The sequence below is a fragment of the Schistocerca gregaria genome, chromosome 6, assembly GCF_023897955.1.
Source record: "Schistocerca gregaria isolate iqSchGreg1 chromosome 6, iqSchGreg1.2, whole genome shotgun sequence".
NCBI lineage: Eukaryota > Metazoa > Arthropoda > Insecta > Orthoptera > Acrididae > Schistocerca > Schistocerca gregaria.
In genome coordinates, this window is record NC_064925.1 from 417,799,677 (window position 1) to 417,822,516 (window position 22,840).

Sequence of the window (22,840 nt, forward strand, 5' to 3'; positions counted from 1 at the left end):
TAATGTAGGATTTATGTAAATGAATTAAATGAATGACTGGATGAGTGGATAATGGCTTAGTAAGGAATTATTACTGACAAGCTACATAAAGGTTTAATTATCACTGCAAAGAAATGAAGTTGCCCAGTTCATGTTTTGTTTCTTTGCATGTTCATGTCCATAGTTCTGGTACACAGTGACAGTACTGATGTGTGTATGAGTTGTGCTTGTGTGAATGTGTGTGTGTGTTTTCTACTTGAGAACAAGGCCTTTTGGCAACAAGTTAAAATGAGTAGCACTCTTTTTTGTTGTGCCTGTCTACAACTCAGTGATTCCTGTATATGGTGAGCAGCAATCTATCCTTTTCATAATATTGCTGTTATTCCATACAGAACTTTACATTGTTTAAAAGTGAATTACTATTTTTTAGGTGATAATTAAAACTAAAATTAAGTTCACCCCTCAGGCATATGAGTAATCTAGTTGTAAACATGGCCAAACTCGCTTTCTTTCATTCAAAGTTTAGATTGATTCTCTCGATTAGATTTTAAAGATATAGAATCTTTGACTAGTTCATGACAAAAACTGCTATAACATGGTACATGTAGCATTAGGTCATTATTTTCAAGCAAAGAAACATGCAACTACCATTTGTACTGGTAACAAAATTAGCCTGCTCTGAATCAGAGACTCTGATACAAGCCAATTCCTCACAGAGCAAGTAGTAAACACCAACTGTTAGCACACTATTTACCATGCAATATTCTTAATTACTGTCACTGATTTAAAACATTTATTTGGCAAATTACAGCATAGACAAAGATGGCTTTGTGACATGAAAAAGCATGCAAAAAAGGGAGTCCCAGCTAAAGCAAGGGAAAAGTTCCCAATATTGTCTACAAATATGTCTAACAGAATATTGAAAACAAAGTTTCAATGAGTCAAAATGTCTGGCCAATATTTACCTTCAAATGGTGAAATTCCAAGTGCTGCTGATAGACAACACATGAAAGTACAAAAAAACTATCGTAGCATGTGGAACTATTAATTGCTTCCTCACGAAGGGAAGAGGGTTGTGTTGGGGAACCTAGTAAGGAGGAGCAGATTGCTAAGACCCCAGGATGAGGCAGACTCACTAGTGTGAGAAATGGGGTGGAAGGGGTAATCAAAATTGTCATTTTCCCCTTTTGTCCTCACGACAAGTGGGTACCTCTCACCTGCCTGGGGTCTGAGATATCTGCACTCCCCTCTTCTTTCTTAACCTCTCTTTACGTATCCCTCCACCCTCCACATGAAAGGAACTCATAATTCCAAAAGCTACTATCTTTTTTCGTACTTTTATATATAACTTCCTGAAGATAAGTACTGGCTAGCCCTTCTGTCTCCTTGTATTTTTATAATTTTCTAAAGGAAAGGTTAATTTTGAGCCAACACTGACATTGCAACTTTACATTATTCTGTTAAGAATGTGATTGGAATTATTATATTAAGTATGATTCCAAAGGTCTGAAAATAATATAAAAAACATAAGGGCCAATCAAATGAAAACAAGACAGATGGAAAAAAGTAAGTAAACTGTACATTATTTTAAAAGTAGTCACCACAACTGTTAATACATATATCCCACAGCAAGACATGATGGTGAATGCCTTCATGAAAAAAAGGTTTACAGTTGTCTGTTGTAATGGTTCTTTATTTACGTGACCATTACGACACTCCAACCCCAGTTCTCGATACCAGTAATATCAAACTACTTTTCTGAGAAGTAACAGACATTTTTGTGACAACATTCACATTTGGTTTTATTAGTGTATAGTTACTCCGATGTATCATTACATTAGAGTGACGTGGTTCTTGTGTGTATTCATTTCGGTGAGACATTTCGTTTTGGCATGAATGCACACAGAGCAGTCTTTGTTTCACTTTACAGAAGTTAAGTTGTTATTTCGGTTAGTAAAAAGAACAGTCAAGTCTTGTGTTTGGTTAAAGTGGAAATTAAATATATGTAGACTGATACAAATCTGTTTTCTTGATGATGTGACAATTAAGATGAAGTATATGTGAATTTACAAGAAGTTTATTAAAAATGTGGATCGTGAACACCAAGTCAAAAATTATTTCTACCATGCCATTGTTCCGATCTGGGATTGTTTGATCATTAAAAATTTCCTGAAAAACGCATTTGTTAGATCTTCAAATATTGCTAAAATACAGATCTGGACATTCTAGCAGTCAAAGTTGAATCACAAAAATGGTTCAAATGGCTTTGAGCACTATGGGACTTAACATCTATGGTCATCAGTCCCCTATAACTTAGAACTACTTAAACCTAACTAATCTAAGGACATCACACAACACCCAGCCATCACGAGGCAGAGAAAATCCCTGACCCTGCCAGGAATCGAACTCGGGAACCCGGGCGTGGGAAGCGAGAATGCTACCACACGACCACGAGATGCGGGCAAAGTGGAATCACCCTAGAATCAACAAGATGAGCCATAACAACTTCGATGAAATCTATGTGGGAATCCATTCAAGATAAGTGCCAAATTAATGACTTTTTTACAGTGACCTTGTTATTTCTATTCTTACGATACCACCCACAGTCAATAACTTAGTTGTTGCCAAATAAAGTGAACATTTGCTTTGTGAGCAATACTGTTAATCTGATTCCTAATCTACTTTGAAAGTGGTGATATTGTCAGACTATGGAACCATGATTGTACCCAGGCATGCATCTCTTCACAGAAAGCATACTGATGGCCTCGAATCTCTTTCATCAGAGCTCCAAAAATATTGAAATTGCATGGGGAGAGGTCAGGCCTGTATGGAGGATGTGTAAGTGTTATCGCATGAAACTTCTGCAGCATACTCTAAACAACCTTAGCAACATGTTCTGACTGTACACTGGTGATTGTAATAAATGTGCTTTCGGTGCTAAATGGTGTATTTCATGCATGACCTTGCTTGTGGATTTGGACTAGAGTCTGGTTATGACATGATATCATTTGGTGGAGACACTAGGTACTCCAAAATATCTACATCACTGTGGCTCCAACTAAGCAATGTAATTGTCATAGTCTACATGAACAGAAACTGAAATGCAAGCAGCAGATCATTCCCACCATCAGTATATTTTTGATACCAACCGGCTCCAAACCAGTAGTAAATCAATTGCACATCAAGCATTCATAAGTGTTTATCAGAGATGCCAGTTGGGACCCAATGAAATTGTGGAAAGGATTTGACTGAGCAAGCAAATACAACATATGGGATGACATGATGTGTTTGGCAGATCTGCACTTTTACTTGGACAGCACAGGAGGCCAGCAGAGGCATGAGAGCAATAAAGAGAAGCTTAATAGTTGGGATAAATTCCAGGCTGAACTGCAGACAGAAAATTGGATGACAATCAACAATAAGACCACTTAACAGAAAAACAACTGAAGAATATAGCCCAATGTCATGGGGAGACAACACTGTCCTACGTACAGAATGTATTGAGCCTATGTCACACTGTGAATCCAAGTATTACAGCATCTCATTTTCTTGATGAAATGAGTTGCAAAAGAAATGTACCAAGCTCTTCTGATAAATAATGTCATGCCAACAGAGGAATTCATGAAGTGGTGCCATTGCATTGAGGAAATGCACCAGAAAATCCTCCAAACAAATGAGCCAGGAAGAATAGACTAAGACTTATGTAATAGCCCTTGAACAATAACTGATCACCCAATAACTGCAGGTACAACCAACTCCTATGCTAAGACTAATACCCCATAGAAGAACAGACATTTGGATATCTGGGGGCAACATGCTGGTGTTTTTTCCACCGGGGACACCATAGACTTGTCATATTGTATTGCAGAGAACTAACATGAGTTTTTGATGGCTACTACATCACCAGATGTCAACTATAACAACAGTTCTCTTCGCACTTGTCAACTGTAGATCTTTATAGTTGACCTGTGAGAAGTAAACCATTGGCATGTCCTGGATGAGGCTGTTACCTGCATGCTGTAACCATTTGCCACCATTATACAGAAGTACCGGTTATTTGTCAGTCTGATGACTTCAGGAATTCTTTGTGATGCAAAGAGATGAGACTACCAAAGATACAAACCCTCCATGATGGATGATAGTCACCAACATGTCAGGAAATCTTACTGACATCAGCATCAATGGCCAACCTGTCCAGAGGGCACTTGACTCAGCCTACCTTTTCTTTAATGTCAGATGCTTATCACTGTCAAGTAAAGAAAACTATGTTTCATAATATGAAAGTGTTTGTGTTTAAAGTTACAAATGGGAAATTCATCCAGCCAACAGGATCCTGTATCATAACAATAACTATAAAAGACATAACGTACCTCTAAGAATTTGTCAGTTTAACAGAATGTAATCACGATGATGTCCTTGATGGGACTTCTTGCAGGCACCACAAGTAGTCATAGATTTTGCAACATCAGAGCTGCAGCATGATGAACCAATTCCAACAAGCAAGATTTCTCTGGGCAGTTGTTTGCTGTTGAAGACATTATTATCCTGCCATCATTAATGAGGTGATGTCCAGTCATCAATTGAGTTGCTTACTTAATCTGTGGAGCTTTTGCTGATTGCAAAAAGCTACTTAGACTCAGAAACAAATTTACATGCCAGTGACAATCATAATCATTGTTAAGTTGTCAAAGTGAACTTTGGATCAATTGTCATTAGCAGCCACAATTCACCCAGAAATATACATGTTTAGGGATGGCTGAACCAGTCTGTAAAGGGTAATTAAGTATCATAAATGAAAAATTGTGCTCTGCTATCACTACAGACAATGCAGGAGGGCAAGCAACTATCAACCTGCCAATAGGATCTGGCTTGAGTGAGGAGCAATGTCAGCAACTTATAAGTCATTCTGCACGAATTTTTGGATGCTTTCAAATCCAGAGTGTAGAAAAGATAGGCCAGCGGCTCACTGTACAACACAGTATTAACACTGGGGAAGATCCACCAATTAGGCAACACTCATATAGTGTTACCAGCTGAGTGATGGATAATATGGGATGAAGTGAAGAAGCCACTGGAAGATGAAATCACTGAATCTTGAGAGTGTCCATGGTCCCCTCCTGTGGTCCTTGGAAAGAAGAAGGGTGGCAAATGGCATCTGTACAGATTGCCAATGACTGAACAAAATCACAAAAAAAGGATGTCTATTCATTGCTGTGCTTTGATGACACCTTAGACTGCTTGGAGCATATTATTTCTCAGCTATGGACTCGAGACAGGCTACTGGAAAATTGAGGTTGACTGCAGAAAGACAGTTTTCATACATCCTGATGGCCTCTGTGGGTTTTAAGTTATGACATTTGGACTCTGTATTGCTTCAGCCACCTACAAACATATGATGGACAACCTGCTTCAATACCTTGAATGGACACCTTGATTTGCTATCTGGATTTCAGTTAAACAACGTCTAAGGTACCTGACATTCATGCTGAAGAGTACCGTGAATGCAGGCCTCTAACTGAATCCAGAAAATGCTCATTTGTGGCTCTAGAAATGAAAATCTCTAGGCATCTAGTGACTGATGATGGGATGTATCCTGAACCAGAGAAAATAGGAGCAGTCACAGATTTTCCATCATCTCGGGATATTCCTGATGTGAGACGATTTCTCTTAATGTTAAAAGTTGTACATTAGTTGTTGTTGTTGTTGTTGTTGTTGTTGTTGTTGTGGTCTTCAGTCCTGAGACTGGTTTGCTGCAGCTCTCCATGCTACTCTATCCTGTGCAAGCTTCTTCATCTCCCAGTACTTACTGCAAACTACATCCTTCTGAATCTGCTTAGTGTATTCATCTCTTGATCTCCCTCTATGATTTTTACCCTCCACGCTGCCCTCCAATACTAAATTGGTGATCCCTTGATGTCTCAGAACATGTCCTACCAACCGGCCCCTTCTTCTAGTCAAGTTGTGCCACAAACTTCTCTTCTCCCAAATCCTATTCAATACTTCCTCATTAGTTATGTGATCTACCCATCTAATCTTCAGCATTCTTCTGTAGGACCACATTCTCTTCTTGTCCAAACTATTTATCGTCCATGTTTCACTTCCATGCATGGCTACACTCCATACAAATACTTTCAGAAATGACTTCCTCACACTTAAATCTATACTCGATGTTAACAAATTTCTCTTCTTCAGAAACGATTTCCTTACCATTGCCAGTCTACATTTTATATCCTCTCTACTTCGACCATCATCAGTTATTTTGCTCCCCAAATAGGAAAACTCCTTTACTGCTTTAAGTGTCTCATTTCCTAATCTAATTCCCTCAGCATCAGGCGACTTAATTCGACTACATTGCATTATCCTCGTTTTGCTTTTGTTGATGTTCATCTTATATCCTCCTTTCAAGACATTAACCATTCCGTTCAACTGCTCTTCCAAGTCCAAGTCCTTTCCCGTCTCTGACAGAATTATAATGTCATCGGCAAACCTTAAAGTTTTTATTTCTTCTCCATGGATTTTAATACCTACTCCGAATTTTTCTTTCGTTTCCTTCACTGCTTGCTCAATATGCAGATTGAATAACATCAGGGAGAGACTACAACCCTGTCTCACTCCCTTCCCAACCACTGCTTCCCTTTCATGTCCCTCGACTCTTATAACTGCCATCTGCTTTCTGTACAAATTGTAAATAGCCTTTTGCTCCCTGTATTTTACCCCTGCCACCTTCAGAATTTGAAAGAGAGTATTCCAGTCAACATTGTCAACAGCTTTCTCTAAGTCTACAAATGCTAGAAACGTAGGTTTGCCTTTCCCTAATCTATTTTCTAAGATAAGTCATAGGGTCAGTATTGCCTCACATGTTCCAACATTTATATGGAATCCAAACTGATCTTCCCTGAGGTTGGCTGCTTCTAGTTTTTCCATTTGGCTGTAAAGAATTTGCGTCAGTATTTTTCAGCTGTGGCTTAGTAAACTGATTGTTCGGTAATTTTGACATCTGTCAACACCTGCTTTCTTCGACTGTCTCATACATCTTGCTCACCAGATGGTGGAGTTTTGTCAGGACTGGCTCTCCCAAGGCCGTTAGTAGTTCCAATGGAATGGTGTCTACTCCCGGGGCCTTGTTTCGACTCAGGTCTTTCAGTGCTCTGTCAAACTCTACACGCAGTATTGTATCTCCCATTTCATCTTCATCTTCATCCTCTTCCGTTTCCATAATATTGTCCTCAAGTACATCGCCCTTGTATCTGACCCTCTATATACTCCTTCCACCTTTCTGATTTCCCTTCTTTGCTTAGAACTGGGTTTCCATCTGAGCTCTTCATGTTCATACAAGTGGTTCTCTTATCTCCAAAGGTATCTTTAATTTTCCTGTAGGCAGTATCTGTCTTACCCCTAGTGAGATAAGCCTCTACATCCTTACATTTGTCCCCTAGCCATGCCTGCTTAACCATTTTGCACTTCCTGTCTATCTCATTTTTGAGATGTTTGTATTCCTTTTTGCCTGCTTCATTTACTGCATTTTTATATTTTCTCCTTTCATCAATTAAATTCAATATTTCTTCTGTTACCCAAGGATTTCTAGCAGCCCTCGTCTTTTTCCTACTTGATCCTCTGCTGCCTTCACTACTTCATCCCTCAAAGCTACCCATTCTTCTTCTAATGTATTTCTCCCATTCCTGTCAATTATTCCCTTATGCTATCCCTGAAACTGTGTACAAACTCTGGTTTAGTCAGTTTAGCCAGGTCCCATCTCCTTAAATTGCCACCTTTTTGCAGTTTCTTCAGTTTTAATCTACAGGTCATAACCAATAGATTGTGGTCAGAGTCCACATCTGACCCTGGAAATGTCTTACAATTTAAAACCTGGTTTCTAAATCTCTGTCTTACTATTATATAATCTATCTGAAACCTGTCAGTATCTCCAGGCTTCTTCCATGTATACAGCTTTCTTTTATGATTCTTAAACCAAGTGTTAGCTATGATTAAGTTGTGCTCTGTGCAAACTTCTACCAGGCAGCTTCCTCTTTCATTTCTTATCCCCTATCCATATTCACCTCTTACGTTTCCTTCTCTCTCTTTTCCTACAACCGAATTCCAGTCACCCATGACTATTAAATTTTCGTCTCCCTTCACTATCTGAATAATTTCTTTTATTTCATCATAAGTTTCTTCAATTTCTTCGTCATCTGCAGAGCTAGTTGCCATATAAACTTGTACTACTGTAGTAGGTGTGGGCTTCGTATCTATCTTGGCCACAATAATGCATTCACTATGCTGTTTGTAGTAGCTTACCCGCATTCCTATTTTCCTATTCATTATTAAACCTACTCCTGCATTACCCCTATTTGATTTTGTGTTTATAGCCCTGTAGTCACCTGACCAGAAGTCTTGTTCCTCCTGCCACCGAAATTCACTAATTCCCACAATATCTAACTTTAACCTATCCATTTCCCTTTTTAAATTTTCTAACCTACCTGCCCAATTACGGGATCTGACATTCCACACTCCGATCCGTAGAACGCCAGTTTTCTTTGTCCTGATAACGACATCCTCTTGAGTAGTCCTCGCCCAGAGATCCGAATGGGGTACTATTTTACCTCCCGAATATTTTACCCAAGAGGACGCCATCATCATTTAATCATACAGTAAATTAGTATTTATTTGGAAAGTTGGACACTGATTCCGCTGTGGTGCACATACATAAACTCTGAGATATTATTGTCGCGAGTGGTAGTGAGCGAACAATTGTTGTTAGTAGTTGGACGCAGCCTGCAGTGGAGAGCAGCTGCCGACACATTAGGTCACAGCCTGCCACAACTGTGCTAGTAGCACTGGAGGAGACTTTAGTATTAGTTGAGGATTTTTGGTAATTTGCCTTTTTGTTGCATGTAGTTGATGCTTCCTTGTGCACTGGAGTGATTTTATCAGATTTGTGCATGCATACATTGAGAGTAACATTTGTATCTTTGTTATGACCAGATAAGTGATTATTGATTACAGACATACTGTAATATTTAAAGTTGTTGCTAATCAAACTGTAGAAGAAAAGGAAAGATCTGAGTAATGTCAGTCAGTGTTTAAATTTTCAATTTTCAGAATATAGTAAATTAGAAGTTTTTATTGGCTCATTTAATTTTTTTTTTCGCCACTTAGGGCTTGTTGCCCAAACCCACCCTGATCATTCTATTGTGGCCATGCATTGCACTCTGCTTGGATTGCAGCATTTCTTTTGAATTAGTTTAGCACATTGCTGGATGCAGCAGCAAGACAAGGTAAGATGTCTGTTGCATGCAGGAGCATTATTCTATTTAATTGTTAGATGTTATAATCACAACCAGATACAGGAGAATTTGCATTTCCATGGTTTATAGGAAGAGTGATAAATATCTCCCTTTTTTTCTCAATCAGTATTCTAATGTTGTAATGTTGTCAGAGAGGAAGCTTTACACATTTCTATACATTTTTCACAAGAACGATAATAATTACCAAATATAGAAGTAAACAGTTTTGAATGTGTTTGTACTACCGGTGATTCATATAGGATTTCTGTACCATGATACATCCCTTGCAAGACTACTGCAGGAAGGCACCAAAGTTTCCTGGAAAAAGATGCAAGAAAGATCATTCGATGTCCTTAAGGAGGCACTAACATTTTCTCTTGTCACAGCATTAAATGACAACAATGCCAACACAGAACTTGACACCAATGCTAACAGTTGTGGAACAGATGTAGTCATAGAGCAAATTCAAGAAGATGCTGAAAAGGAGAGAGTTTACTTTACAAGTGATAAAGAGTGCTTGCAGTTGTTTGGGCCATCATCAAGTTTGACCTTATTTGGCAAACTACTTGTGTGCCACTAGTGGTATGCAAAGCCATTTCAGGTGGTATGCTTACAAGCAAACAAACCCCACACTGATATAAATAAAATTACTAACTTAATGTTGCTTTATTTTTAAAGTAAAATGATGGTGAGAAAACTGACAGGTAAAAGTACCATCTGTGTAATGTAAAGAAAATGGATTTGCCACAGAATATTTGTTTTGGACAGTGTGCAGGACACAGGAAGCTCAGACTGTACAGTCTCCATACTCCGTTCATTAGCAGTCACTGCCTCCACCAGGAATAATTCATCTTGTTTTGATGTTGGTGACATTTTGATCAGGTATTTTTGGTTGTTGTTTAAAAGTTTTTGTAACATTTTCCAATTGCTGTTAACTCATGGATGTGCCAATGTATGGTGCTGCAATAGTCATTATGCTGTGAACAGTTTGTTATCATTATTGTCACTTTGTTGGGCATTATGTTAAATGACCTTATGATATGAAGAAAGCTTGTGTCAATGCTCAAGCTTCCACACTTGCTCTCTCCCTCTCACCTCAGGGCTAATTAAAAACTAAACAAGCTGTTAAGACAATATGCCAACCATTGTCAGGAAGGCCAATGATGGAAGTATATGCTGCAATCACGTCTGGTGCATTTGGTAACAATCCTGCCTGAAGCAGCATAATTTTGCAGAATTGGAATCAACCCATGGGGAAAACTCAAAAGTTGAGAAATGGGAATCGTAGTATAAAATAGTCAGCACTGACTATCTAACCCACTCTTCTGTCACCATAGCTGTGCCAATTTCCAAAGATAGGGAAACTGCAAAATTCCTTGTAGAAGAGATCATTTTGAAGCAAGGAGCGCCCTGTGCATTGATCTCTGTTCACGGAAAAGTTTTCCAGTTGAGGCTAGTGTAAGAGATAATTTCAACTTGCAACACAGAATGCTTCATTAAGACACTCGTAGACATGCTCTCAATGTATACTGGTAGTGAGCAGAGACTGGGATACAGTACTGCCCATCATGACATTCACAGTTAGCACTCCAAAGCAACACTACAGAGGCTTCAGCCTGTTCTTTCTGCTCCAAAGTAATTGGGCTGGAAACGTAACAAATGCACTGTTCCTCCCATTTCGACCAGACAAAACTCAGGATGACTTTGTGGAAAACCTCATCACCAGGACCAAAGGAGGAGGGTAGCTTGTTTGCATACAGATCCTGGACATCCAGGAGAAAGACCGAGCAATGAGGTACCGCCTGGAAGACTTCGTATGGAATTTTATGCCTATTTGGAAAGTAGTACTATCAGATAGGTTCATGGAAACTGAAGACCCAGTCAATAATCATGAAACTCTAACAAGAGGGGCTACCTTCCTCCGACACTCATCTTGTTAAGAAGAATGTAACAAGATAACCAGAATATTAGGATCAACCACTGCCACCTTGTCAAGGAACACTGGAAAGATCCAGATCCAGGAGGCTGTAGTTGGCTCCAATCAGAGCTTCTGTAAAGGCTCCAATGAGATTTGCTGAAACTGTGAATTGCTGCTTCTCCAGGAGAGGGACCAATGCCACAAGCTTTAGTGCATACTATCTGGCAAAGCAGTTAGTCTCACTGGCTGATGTATTGTGGGTCACCACTTCACACCCAACCACCAGCAAATATTTGTTATCATTGTTTCTGGAAGTTTATTGAAATATCTTATGTTTGAAATGTTCGTATATTGTGGAACATTTGATGTCTGTATAAATAGCTTCACTCTCCATCCAGAAGTTCAGTCCTGTTCTAACTGTACATTGCACAGTGGTGTTAATAATAAATTTGCTTTTAGGGATATTTCTCTGATGACCATGCTTTTGGATTTGGACTTGAGTGAGGTTACAACATGAGGATATGAAGTAACAGTAAGTCAACAACATGAAGCTAACAGATACATTACAGACGTTTGGATTCTTTCAGCCTTCAAATAAAAGTGGAAACGGTTGCAAGAAATACGACAAGGAATAAATTTCATGCAAGTTGCAAATTAAAAGAGCCTTGAACAAAATTTGTAAGTGTAAGTAGTCAGAAATGGATAATATTGCATCTGATAAACTGTGCCTTGATAGCTCAGATGGTAAGAACACTGCCCACAAAAGGCAAGGTTCTGAAACAGAGTCCTAGACCAGTGCACAATTTTCATCTTCTGAAATTGAGTCCTAGTCCAGTGCCCAATTTTCACCTGTTAAAAACTTTCAAAACAGTGTACACTCAGCTGCAGGATGAAAAATTCATTATGTATAGAACTATATGCTTATTAACTGTCCAGAAGGAACTTATTGCAGAGCTGTCTCATTGACTTCAGATGTGACTGTCTCTTCTTCTAGCGGCTTATTAAAAAGTTGTTTGAAAGGTTTGAGAACCCCTGCCAACCTCTTCAGTACTTGTAAATGTATAAGAGGTAAAGAGGTATGTTTTCTTAATGTTTTTTGCACCCCACTAATCATTATCATCTTCTCATTACTAAATGACTCATGGCCTACTCAAACCAGTGGAGAGATTTTTCCCTTACCGTATGTCTAAGTCCCACAACAGCTACAGAAAAACAGTCAATACTATTTTCTGCTTTTGTTGATATTATTCTACATTCATTTGACAAGAAATTCCTATCTTCTTCCTACTTCTCTCCACTGACTCATACTATATGTGAACAGAGTTTTTGATTTCTCTTTTTAGACTGTCTTCCTTCTCAATAACTTCCTTCTCAAGAACAGGCAGACGCCATAAATTCCAGTCCAAATCACAGAACGTTAACCTCTGGTTGAGTTTTCAATGTCTTTCTTATGGTCACCTTCAACTTTGGAATCCTCTCCCAGAGATCTGAACGGCATGCTATCTGTAATCAAAGTCATTATGATGCATTTTTAATTACAGGGTACATTTCCTGTGGACACATACACTGATGAATCAAAACATTATGACCGCAAGACTGAATGCCACTTAATGGAGCAAAGACAAATGAAAAATCATTTTAGTAATTTCAGGGGCCACACACATGAAAACCCACTAACACACTTTTGCAAAAGGTAGATCGTTACAGCCCAATGCCTTGTTGGCAACCAGAATATAATAATAATTGGATCCTTTTGCCAACCTCCCAATTCAGACGATACGATTGCTGAAAGATTAAAAGAGCACTTGAGTTTGATTTCAAAGACGTACCTGACTCATACGATGATAGTTGGCGGTGACTTTAATTTACCCATGATATGCTGGCAAAAATACAGGTTTAATTCAGATGTACACATAAAACATCATCCAACATTGTGCTAAACGCATTCTCTGAAAATTATTTCAAGTAGATAGTTCATGAGCCCACGTGAATAGTAAATGGTTGTGAGAACACACTTGACCTCTTAGCAACAAATAATCCTGAGTTAATAACGAGCATAAAAATGGATACAGGGATTAGTGAACACAGGATTGTCATAGTGAGATGGAATATTGTAACCCCCAAATCCTCCAAAAGTAAACAAAAAATATACATATTCAAAAAAGCAGATAAAAATTCTCTTGACACCTTCCTGAGAGACCATTTATACTCCTTCCAAATTAACAATATATTTGTAGACCAGATGAGGCTTGAACTCAAAGAAATAGTATTGGCAGCAATTGAGAGATTTATACCAAATAAATTAACAAACGATGAGCTGATCCTTCTTGGTACACAAAATGGGTCAGAACACTGTTGCAGAAACAACGAAAGAAACATGCCAAATTTAAACAGATGCAAAATCTCCAAGACTGATGATTTTTTACAGAAGCTTGAAATTCAGCACGGACTTCAGTACAAGATGCTTATAATAGTTTCTACAATGAAACTTTGTCTCGAAACCTGGCAGAAAATCCAGAGAGATTCTGATCGTATGTGAAGTATGCTAGTAACAAGACACAATCAATGCCTTCTCTGTGAAATAGCAATGGAGATAATATCGAAGACAGTGCTGCCACAGCGGAGTTGCTAAACACAACCTTCTGAAATTCCTCCACCAAAGACAACGAAGTAAATATTCCAGAATTCAAATCAAAAACAGCTGCCAACATGAGTAACATAGAATGAGATATCCTCAGAGTAGTGAAGCAACTTAAATCACTATCACTGTCTTCTGGCCCAGACTATATACCAATTAGGTTCATTTCAGAGTATGCTGATGCAATAGCTCCACACTTAACAATCGTATACAATTGTTCACTTGACGAATGACCCATACCCAAAGACTGGAAAGTTGCCAGGTCACACTAGTATTCAAGAAAGGTAGTAGGAGTAATCCTCTAAATTATAGGCCCATATTATTAATGTTGATATGCAGCAGGATTTTGGAACACATATTGTGTTTGAACATTATGAATTACCCTGAAGAGAATGTTCTATTGACACACAGCCAACATGGATTTAGAAAACATTGTTCTTGTGACACACAACTAGCTCTTTATTCGCATGGAGTGTTGAGTGCTACTGACAGGGGATTTCAGATTGATTCTATATTTCTGGATTTCTGGAAGGCTTTTGACACTGTACCACACAAGCGGCTTGTAGTGAAATTGAGTGCTTATGGAATATCGTCTCAGTTATGTGACTGGATTTGTGATTTCCTGTCACAGAGTTCACAATTCGTAGTAACTGACGGAAAGTCATCGAGTAAAACAGAAGTGATTTCTGGCATTCTCCAAGGTAGTGTTATAGGCCCTTTTCTGTTCCTTATCTATATAAACGATTTGGGAGACAATCTGAGCAGCTGTCTTAGGTTGTTTTGAGATGATACTGTCGTTTATTGGCTAGTAAATTCATCAGAAGATCAAAAGAAATTGCAAAATGAGTTAGAAAAGATATCTGTATGGTACAAAAATTTACAGTTGACCCTAAATAATAAAAAGTGTGAGGTCATCTGCATGAGTGCTAAAAGGAACCTGTTAAACTTTGGTTACATGATAAATCAGTCAAATCTAAAGGGTGTAAATGCAACTAAATACCTAGAAACTATAATTATGAACAACTTAAATTGGCAGGAACACATAGAAAATGTTGTGGGGAAGGCTAACCAAAGACAGCATTTTATTGGCAAGACATTTAGAAAATGTAACCGATCTACTAAGGAGACTGCCTATACAACACTTGTTCATTCTCTTTTAGAATACTGCTGTGTGGTGTGGGATCCTTACCACATAGGATTGATGGAGTACTTTGAAGAAGTTCAAAGAAGGGTAGCACATTTTATATTATCCCGAAATAGGGGAGAGAGTGTCACTGAAATGATACAGGATTTGGGGTGGACATAATTAAAACAATGGCTTTTTTAGTGTGACGGAATCTTCTCACGAAATTCCAATCACCAACTTTCTCCTCCCAGGCAAAAGTATTTTGTTGACACCAACCTACATAGGGAGAAACAATCACTATGATAAAATAAGGGAAATCACAGCTTGTACGGAAAGATGTAGGTGTTCAATCTATCCGCACGCTATACGAGATTTGAATAATAGAGAATTGTGAAGTGCCAGGCACTTAAATGTGATTTGCAGAGTATCGATGTAGATGTAGATCCCAGACATGGCAAAGCTGGTTGGCTGTTCTCATGCTGCTGTCTCGAGTGTCTTCAGAAAATGTTTGAAGAACAGTGAACTCATGAATAGGTGACAAGGTGTTGTGTCTGATCACAGAAAATGGAGATCAGAGGCTTCCCTACTCAGTAAGCCAGAGGTAGTGGCGATCTGTGACAGATCTCATGACATACTACAGTGCTGCAATAGACACAAGTGTTTCATATAGTTCACACCACAGTATTGAAGGCTCCATAGCAGTCAATCCCTATGTGTTCCCATGTTGATCTAATTAGAACATCAATTACTATTGTGGTAGACACTGAATCATAGAGACTGGACCTTAGAGCACAGAAATGATTCACATAGATGAATCACATTTCTTGTTACACTTGGTTAATTGTTGTGTCTGGCTACACCATCACCCATGTGAATGGCTGATCAAAACAGGAATTGTGCCATAGATGTGGGCTGGTGGGGAAGGTATATTATGCTATTGGAGGAATCCACCTAGACTTCCATGGGACCTGTGGCCATATCTACATCTACTCTACATCTACATCCATACTCCGCAAGCCACCTGACGGTGTGTGGCGGAGGGTACCCTGAGTACCTCTATCGGTTCTCCCTTCTATTCCAGTCTCGTATTGTACGTGGAAAGAAGGATTGTCGGTATGCTTCTGTGTGGGCTCTAATCTCTCTGATTTTATCCTCATGGTCTCTTCGCGAGATATACGTAGGAGGGAGAAATATACTGCTTGACTCTTCGGTGAAGGTATGTTCTCGAAACTTTAACAAAAGCCCATACCGAGCTACTGAGCGTCTCTCCTGCAGAGTCTTCCACTGGAGTTTATCTATCATCTCCGTAACGCTTTCGCAATTACTAAATGATCCTGTAACGAAGCGTGCTGCTCTCCGTTGGATCTTCTCTATCTCTTCTATCAACCCTACCTGGTGCGGATCCCACACTGCTGAGCAGTATTCAAGCATTGGGCGAACAAGCGTACTGTAACCTACTTCTTTTGTTTTCGGATTGCATTTCCTTAGGATTCTTCCAATGAATCTCAGTCTGGCATCTGCTTTACCGACAATCAACTTTATATGATCATTCCATTTTAAATCACTCCTAATGCGTACTCCCAGATAATTTATGGAATTAACTGCTTCCAGTTGCTGACCTGCTATTTTGTAGCTAAATGATAAGGGACCTATCTTTCTATGTATTCACATCACATTACACTTGTCTACATTGAGATTCAATTGCCATTCCGTGCACCATGCGTCAATTCGCTGCAGATCCTCCTGCATTTCAGTACAATTTTCCATTGTTGCAACCTCTCGATACACCACAGCATCATCTGCAAAAAGCCTCAGTGAACTTCCGATGTCATCCACCAGGTCATTTATGTATATTGTGAATAGCAATGGTCCTATGACACTCCCCTGCGGCACACCTGAAATCACTCTTACTTCGGAAGACTTCTCTCCATTGAGAATGACATGCTGTGTTCTGTTATCTAGCAACTCTTCAATCCAATCACACAATTGATCTGATAGTCCGTATGCTCTTACTTTGTTCATCAAACAACTGTGGGGAACTCTGTCAAATGCCTTGCAGAAGTCAAGAAACACGGCATCTACCTGTGAACCCGTGTCTAAGGCCCTCTGAGTCTCGTGGACGAATATCGAGCCGGGTTTCACACGACCGTCTTTTTCGAAACCCATGCTGATTCCTACAGAGTAGATTTCTAGTCTCCAGAAAAGACATTATACTCGAACATAATACGTGTTCCAAAATTCTACAACTGATCGACGTTAGAGATATAGGTCTATAGTTCTGCACATCTGTTCGACGTCCGTTCTTGAAAACGGGGATGACCTGTGCCCTTTTCCCCTTTGGAACGCTTCGCTCTTCTAGAGACCTACGGTACACCGCTGCAAGAAGGGGGGCAAGTTCCTTCGCGTACTCTGTGTAAAATCGAACTGGTATCCCATCAGGACCAGCGGCCTTTCCTCTTTTGAGCGATTTTAATTGTTTCTCTATCCCTCTGTCGTCTACTTCGATATCTACCATTTTGTCAACTGTGCGACAATCTAGAGAAGGAACTACAGTGCAGTCTTCCTATGTGAAACAGCTTTGGAAGAAGACATTTAGTATTTCGGCCTTTAGTCTGTCATCCTCTGTTTCAGTACCATTTTGGTCACAGAGTGTCTGGACATTTTGTTTTGATCCACCTACCGCTTTGACATAGGACCAAAATTTCTTAGGATTTTCTGCCAAGTCAGTACATAGAACTTTACTTTCGAATTCATTGAAAGCCTCTCGCATAGCCCTCCTCACACTGCATTTCGCTTCGCGTAATTTTTGTTTGTCTGCAAGGCTTTGGCTATGTTTATGATTGCTGTGAAGTTCCCTTTGCTTCCGCAGCAGTTTTCTAACTCAGTTGTTGTACCACGGTGGCTCTTTCCCATCTCTTACGATCTTGCTTGGCACATACTCATCTAACGCATATTGTACCATGGTTTTGAACTTTGTCCACTGATCCTCAACACTATCTGCACTTGAGACAAAACTTTTGTGTTGAGCCGTCAGGTACTCTGTAATCTGCTTTTTGTCACTTTTGCTAAACAGAAAAATCTTCCTGCCTTTTTTAATATTTCTATTTACGGCTGAAATTATCGATGCAGTAACCGCTTTATGATCACTGATTCCCTGTTCTGCATTACTGATTCAAATAGTTTGGGTTTGTATGTCACCTGAAGGTGTAATATGTTATCGACACGAGTCGGTTTTCTGTTTAACTGCTCAAGGTAGTTTTCAGATAAAGCACTTAAAAATATTTCACTGGATTCTTTGTCCCTGCCACCCGTTATGAACGTTTGAGTCTCCCAGTCTATATCCGGCAAATTAAAATCTCCACCCAGAACTATAACATGGTGGGGAAATGTACTCGAAATATTTTCCAGATTATTCTTCAGGTGCTGAGCCACAACAGCTGCTGAGCCCGGGGGCCTATAGAGACATCCAATTACCATGTCTGAGCCTGCTTTAACCGTGACCTTCACCCAAATCATTTCACAATTCGAATCTCCGTCAATTTCCTTCGATACTATTGCACTTCTTATCGCTATAAACACGCCTCCCCCTTCACTGTCCAGCCTATCTCTGCGGTATACATTCCACTCCGAGTTTAGGATTTCATTACTGTTTACGTCTGGTTTCAGCCAACTTTCTGTTCCTAGTACTATATGGGCGTTGTGACCGTTTATTAATGACAGCAGTTCTGGGACCTTTCTATAGACGCTTCTGCAGTTTACTATTAGCACATTAATATTGTTATTCCTTGTTGCATTTTGCCTACTCCTGCCTTGCCGCGTCTCAGGAGTCGTCTTGTCGGGCCTAGGGAGGGAATTCTCTAACCTAAAAAAAAAAACCCATGTGTACTCCATACGTACTCCGCTACCCTCGTAGCCGCTTCCGGCGTGTGACCTATTCAGGGGGACCCTACATTTCTCCACCCGATAGCGGAGGTCGAGAAATTTGCACCCCAGCTCTCCGCAGAATCGTCTGAGCCTCTGGTTTAAGCCTTTCACTCGGCTCCAAACTAGAGGACCGCGATCGGTTCTGGGAACGATACTACAAATAGTTAGCTCTGATTCCACCCCGCGAGCGAGCGAGGCTTTCCGCCTTCACCAATTCCGCCAACTGCCTGTACGAACTGAGGATGACCTCTGAACCCAGACGGCTGGAGTCATTGGTGCCGGCATGAGCAACAATTTGCAGTCGGGTGCACCCAGTGCTCTCTATCGCCGCCGGTAGGGCCTCCTCCACATCTTGGATGAGACCCCCCGGCAAGCAGACAGAGTGAACACTGGCCTTCTTCCCCGACCTTTCCGCTATTTCCGTAAGGGGCTCCATCACCCGCCTAACGTTGGAGCTCCCAATAACTAATAAACCCCTCCCCCTGTGTGCCTGCTCGGACCTTGCTGAAGGAGCGGCCACATGTCCACTCACAGGCAGAGCGGGCGATGCCACACGGCCAGCCTCCACATTGACCCTCTGCCTCGGGCGCCGCGAACGCCGCTGAACCCGCCACTCCCCTTGGGGAGAGGGTGGCCCAACCGCGCCCGGTACCCGCGAAGATGTCTCGATAGCAGGGACAGTGGGTGAAGCATGTAACACCTGGGGTGTACCTTGCGACGCACCAGACTCCCCATTGCCGCTACACTCCGAGGCAGCAGCCTGAAGACGGCTGACCGCGGCCATCAACACGCTCAGCTCTTCGCGAAGAGTGGCCAGCTCCTCCTGCGTCCATACACAGCAGTCACACATCCTATCCATCCTAAGGAATCAATTTACTGAAGAGACTTAATCAACTTTTAACTAGACTGCTAATTCACTAAAGGCGGTTGATTATTGACTAAACTGTGATTGCTAACCACTTCTTGTAGAAAACAAGGAAAATAGTACTACCTGTCTCTGGACTGTTTTGAAAACAAACACTAGCACTACTGGCACTATGGCTGACTACAGGGACTCTCTCTGACTGTATTCAAAACAAACACGAGATCTATGGAACACTTAATAGCACTCGACTATTAAAGCTTCCTAAAAGCAAAAACACGCAGAAGAAGAAGTGACAAGTAAGAAAAATACAGATAATACTTAAATTAAGGTAGCTCGCTGCACAGCAGACGTGAAGCAGACGGCGGTTAGGGCGACACCTGTGAACTATGTGAACATTATTGTAGACTATCTGCATCCCTTCACACATGATAGCTTCTCTGGTGGTGTAGGCATCTTCCTGCATGATAACTGTCCATGACACATGGCCAGAATCATGCTACAGTGGTTTGAGGGTCATGATAGTGAACTTACTTTGATGTGTTGGCCACCAAATTCACCTGATCTGAACTTAAAGAAAGATATCTGGGACGTTATTAGACACCAGCTCTGTGACTAAAAACTACAGATCCATAATTTAAGGGTCACGGTCAAAGTGAACATATGATGTCACAAACTCCAGAAACCTACTAAGAATGAGTTTAATTCATGTCAGGCAGAGTCATTACTGTGCTGTCTTCCAGTGGTCCAACTCACTATTTAGCAGTTGGTCACTATGTTTAGAATGAAAAAAAAAAAAAAAAAAAAAAAAAGTTTTGGAAAGATCTTTGATGTACAGCAACATTTATACTGCATATTTTTTTATTTGTATTATGAATGGATATATTCAAATTACACCAAACACAGTTTCCAAAGCATTCAAATAGAGATTGAAATGTGGTTCTGTAAGCCAACAACAGCTCATTTCATATGATCTAGTCAGCTACTGACAGCAGATATTCAGAGGATAGGACATGTGATGTAGTCAGCCAACTGCAACGTCACTGTTAAGTTGTGTGAACATACAAATAGGAAAAGTTAATGGTTTGAAGTAACACTCATGGTGTTGCTACAAGAAAAGCTAAGCTTTCACATATAATATTGATCTTTTTGTGTGTGTTGCACTTTAAGATACATCACACAAATGTGCTAGTAAAATTTTAAATAATGACATTATCATGTGGCCTTCTGGGCTTGAAATTCTTCTAAGCGGTTGCTCCTCAATGTGTTAAGTTTTAAATGAGAGTCAAACACTCTGTGATTTAAGAAATTCATTGCACATTCTCACAATATTTTAAGTGGCCTGTTAGAAATATAATTTCAGTAGTTGTCAGAGAGCGACAGAAAACAGGCATTGCTGCACTTGAGCATCTATGATGATGTAGGAAGCTCACATGTTCGCACTTGTGTGTGTGTGTGTGTGTGTGTGTGTGAAGAGATGATACTGGAGTATCAGAATTTTGTAAACCATACTAAAATGCATAATTCAACTTAAAGTGCACATTCATATGTCCAGATTCACAATGAAGTAGGCCCAACCTGATATTAAGCCTTTGAGTGCAGTTTTTGGGATGCAAATTTTCTTGGGAATACCAGTACCCTATTATCTCATGTTTAGTTCTTTATTATGGCATAATGCCAGACATGTCAGAAGACGAAAATGTGCACGTGAAATTAAGTGAACAGTTGAAACTAGCCAAAAGTGTGGAATGAAACACTTATTTCTAATAAATAGACTGCCTCCGTGGAAAAGATTAATAAAAGCCACATTTATTTAGCAAACTGACAAAAATAACTTCATTGTTCTGCAAGGTGATTAACGCTCGACCGACAAAACTGTGGAAATGAAATAGAATCAGAAAACTGAAACTAATAACACATTTTAGCCTTCTGTAATTATGTGAGTGGTATTTTAATTCATGTAACAGCTCCCAGCCAGAGAAATCTGTTTTGTTTTCATTTGACGTGAGAACTGTAAACGAGGAGGAAAAGACAAAAATCACTAAATGTAAACAGAGCTCACGTGGAGACTAACCCCCTCCCCACTACAACCCAGACAGCTCTGTGGATGTACGAATCTCACAGCTTGGGTACGCCAGATAAATTTTTCCAGGTAGCGTCTGGCTGCTTGTTACAACTGCTGATACAGCTAACAGCCACACTTCACGTAGCCAGAACCGGGAAAAGGTACTGCCCATGCATAACTCAACTGCACATAAATGTGAACCCACTGGCAGCTGCTCAAACAAACTTAATTTAAACAGTTATGATGTCACACTCATCAGCAGCAATTTATTGTTATGAAGTATTGCATAGTCTTTGTTCTAAAGCCTTTGACACATTTTTCTATTTATCAACTCTTACCAGTGAAAATTACAAGAATTTAACTGAAGACTAAAACAATGAAAAATTCTCAGAATTCTAAACATTCTTGCCAGACAAAAAAATTTCAGAGTTTTTCCTAGTTGTCCAGCATGTATACAGCCTAGGACTAGGAAGGAGAAGGAGCTAGTTACTTTCGTTCAGGGTCATTATTATAAACCATGAGTAACTAGAGTTGATTTATTCATAATCCCTTACATAAGAACAGAATACTGTGCCACAGTTTACAGTGATTTTTCTTTAATTACTGTTATGCGTGTATTATGGATGGAAAGCCTACAGAAATAAAATAGGGATAAAATAGCCAACCCAGGATTATCCTAAGGGTAGAAATGATGAACTCAAATAATTACCTGAAACTGTTTCAAATATTTAAACTATTATAATGACTACTTTCCTTCACTGAGCTACTTTAAAAGGCTGAAAAGTGGCATGTATAGAATTGAATGCACTTGCCTTGAGAGAGCCAGCAACTACTAGCACAGATTTTATTGCCCTGAGTCCCCAATCATAGTGGTCTTGTTTGGACAACAGCTCTCGGCACAGAGTGTAAAGAGTGATGAACTTACGAGCCAAGAGACGTGCTTCTTGGAAACCTTCTGCCACTAACATAATTTCACAGATCAGTTCAAAATCTGGTACCACCATTGCACATGGCCTGAAATAAAATGTATCAATTTCATATTCA

General features: G+C 39.9%; 1 protein-coding gene across 1 annotated transcript in view; it reads right to left on the minus strand.

The window, feature by feature from the left end:
- The window catches only part of LOC126277970 (dynein beta chain, ciliary-like), a 694,172-nt gene that overhangs the window by 199,644 nt on the left and 471,688 nt on the right, over nt 1–22,840 (minus strand). The window contains exon 24 of the mRNA XM_049977623.1: nt 22,609–22,810. Coding sequence (XP_049833580.1) covers nt 22,609–22,810 — 202 coding nt within the window. The remainder of the gene's footprint in view (nt 1–22,608; nt 22,811–22,840) is intronic.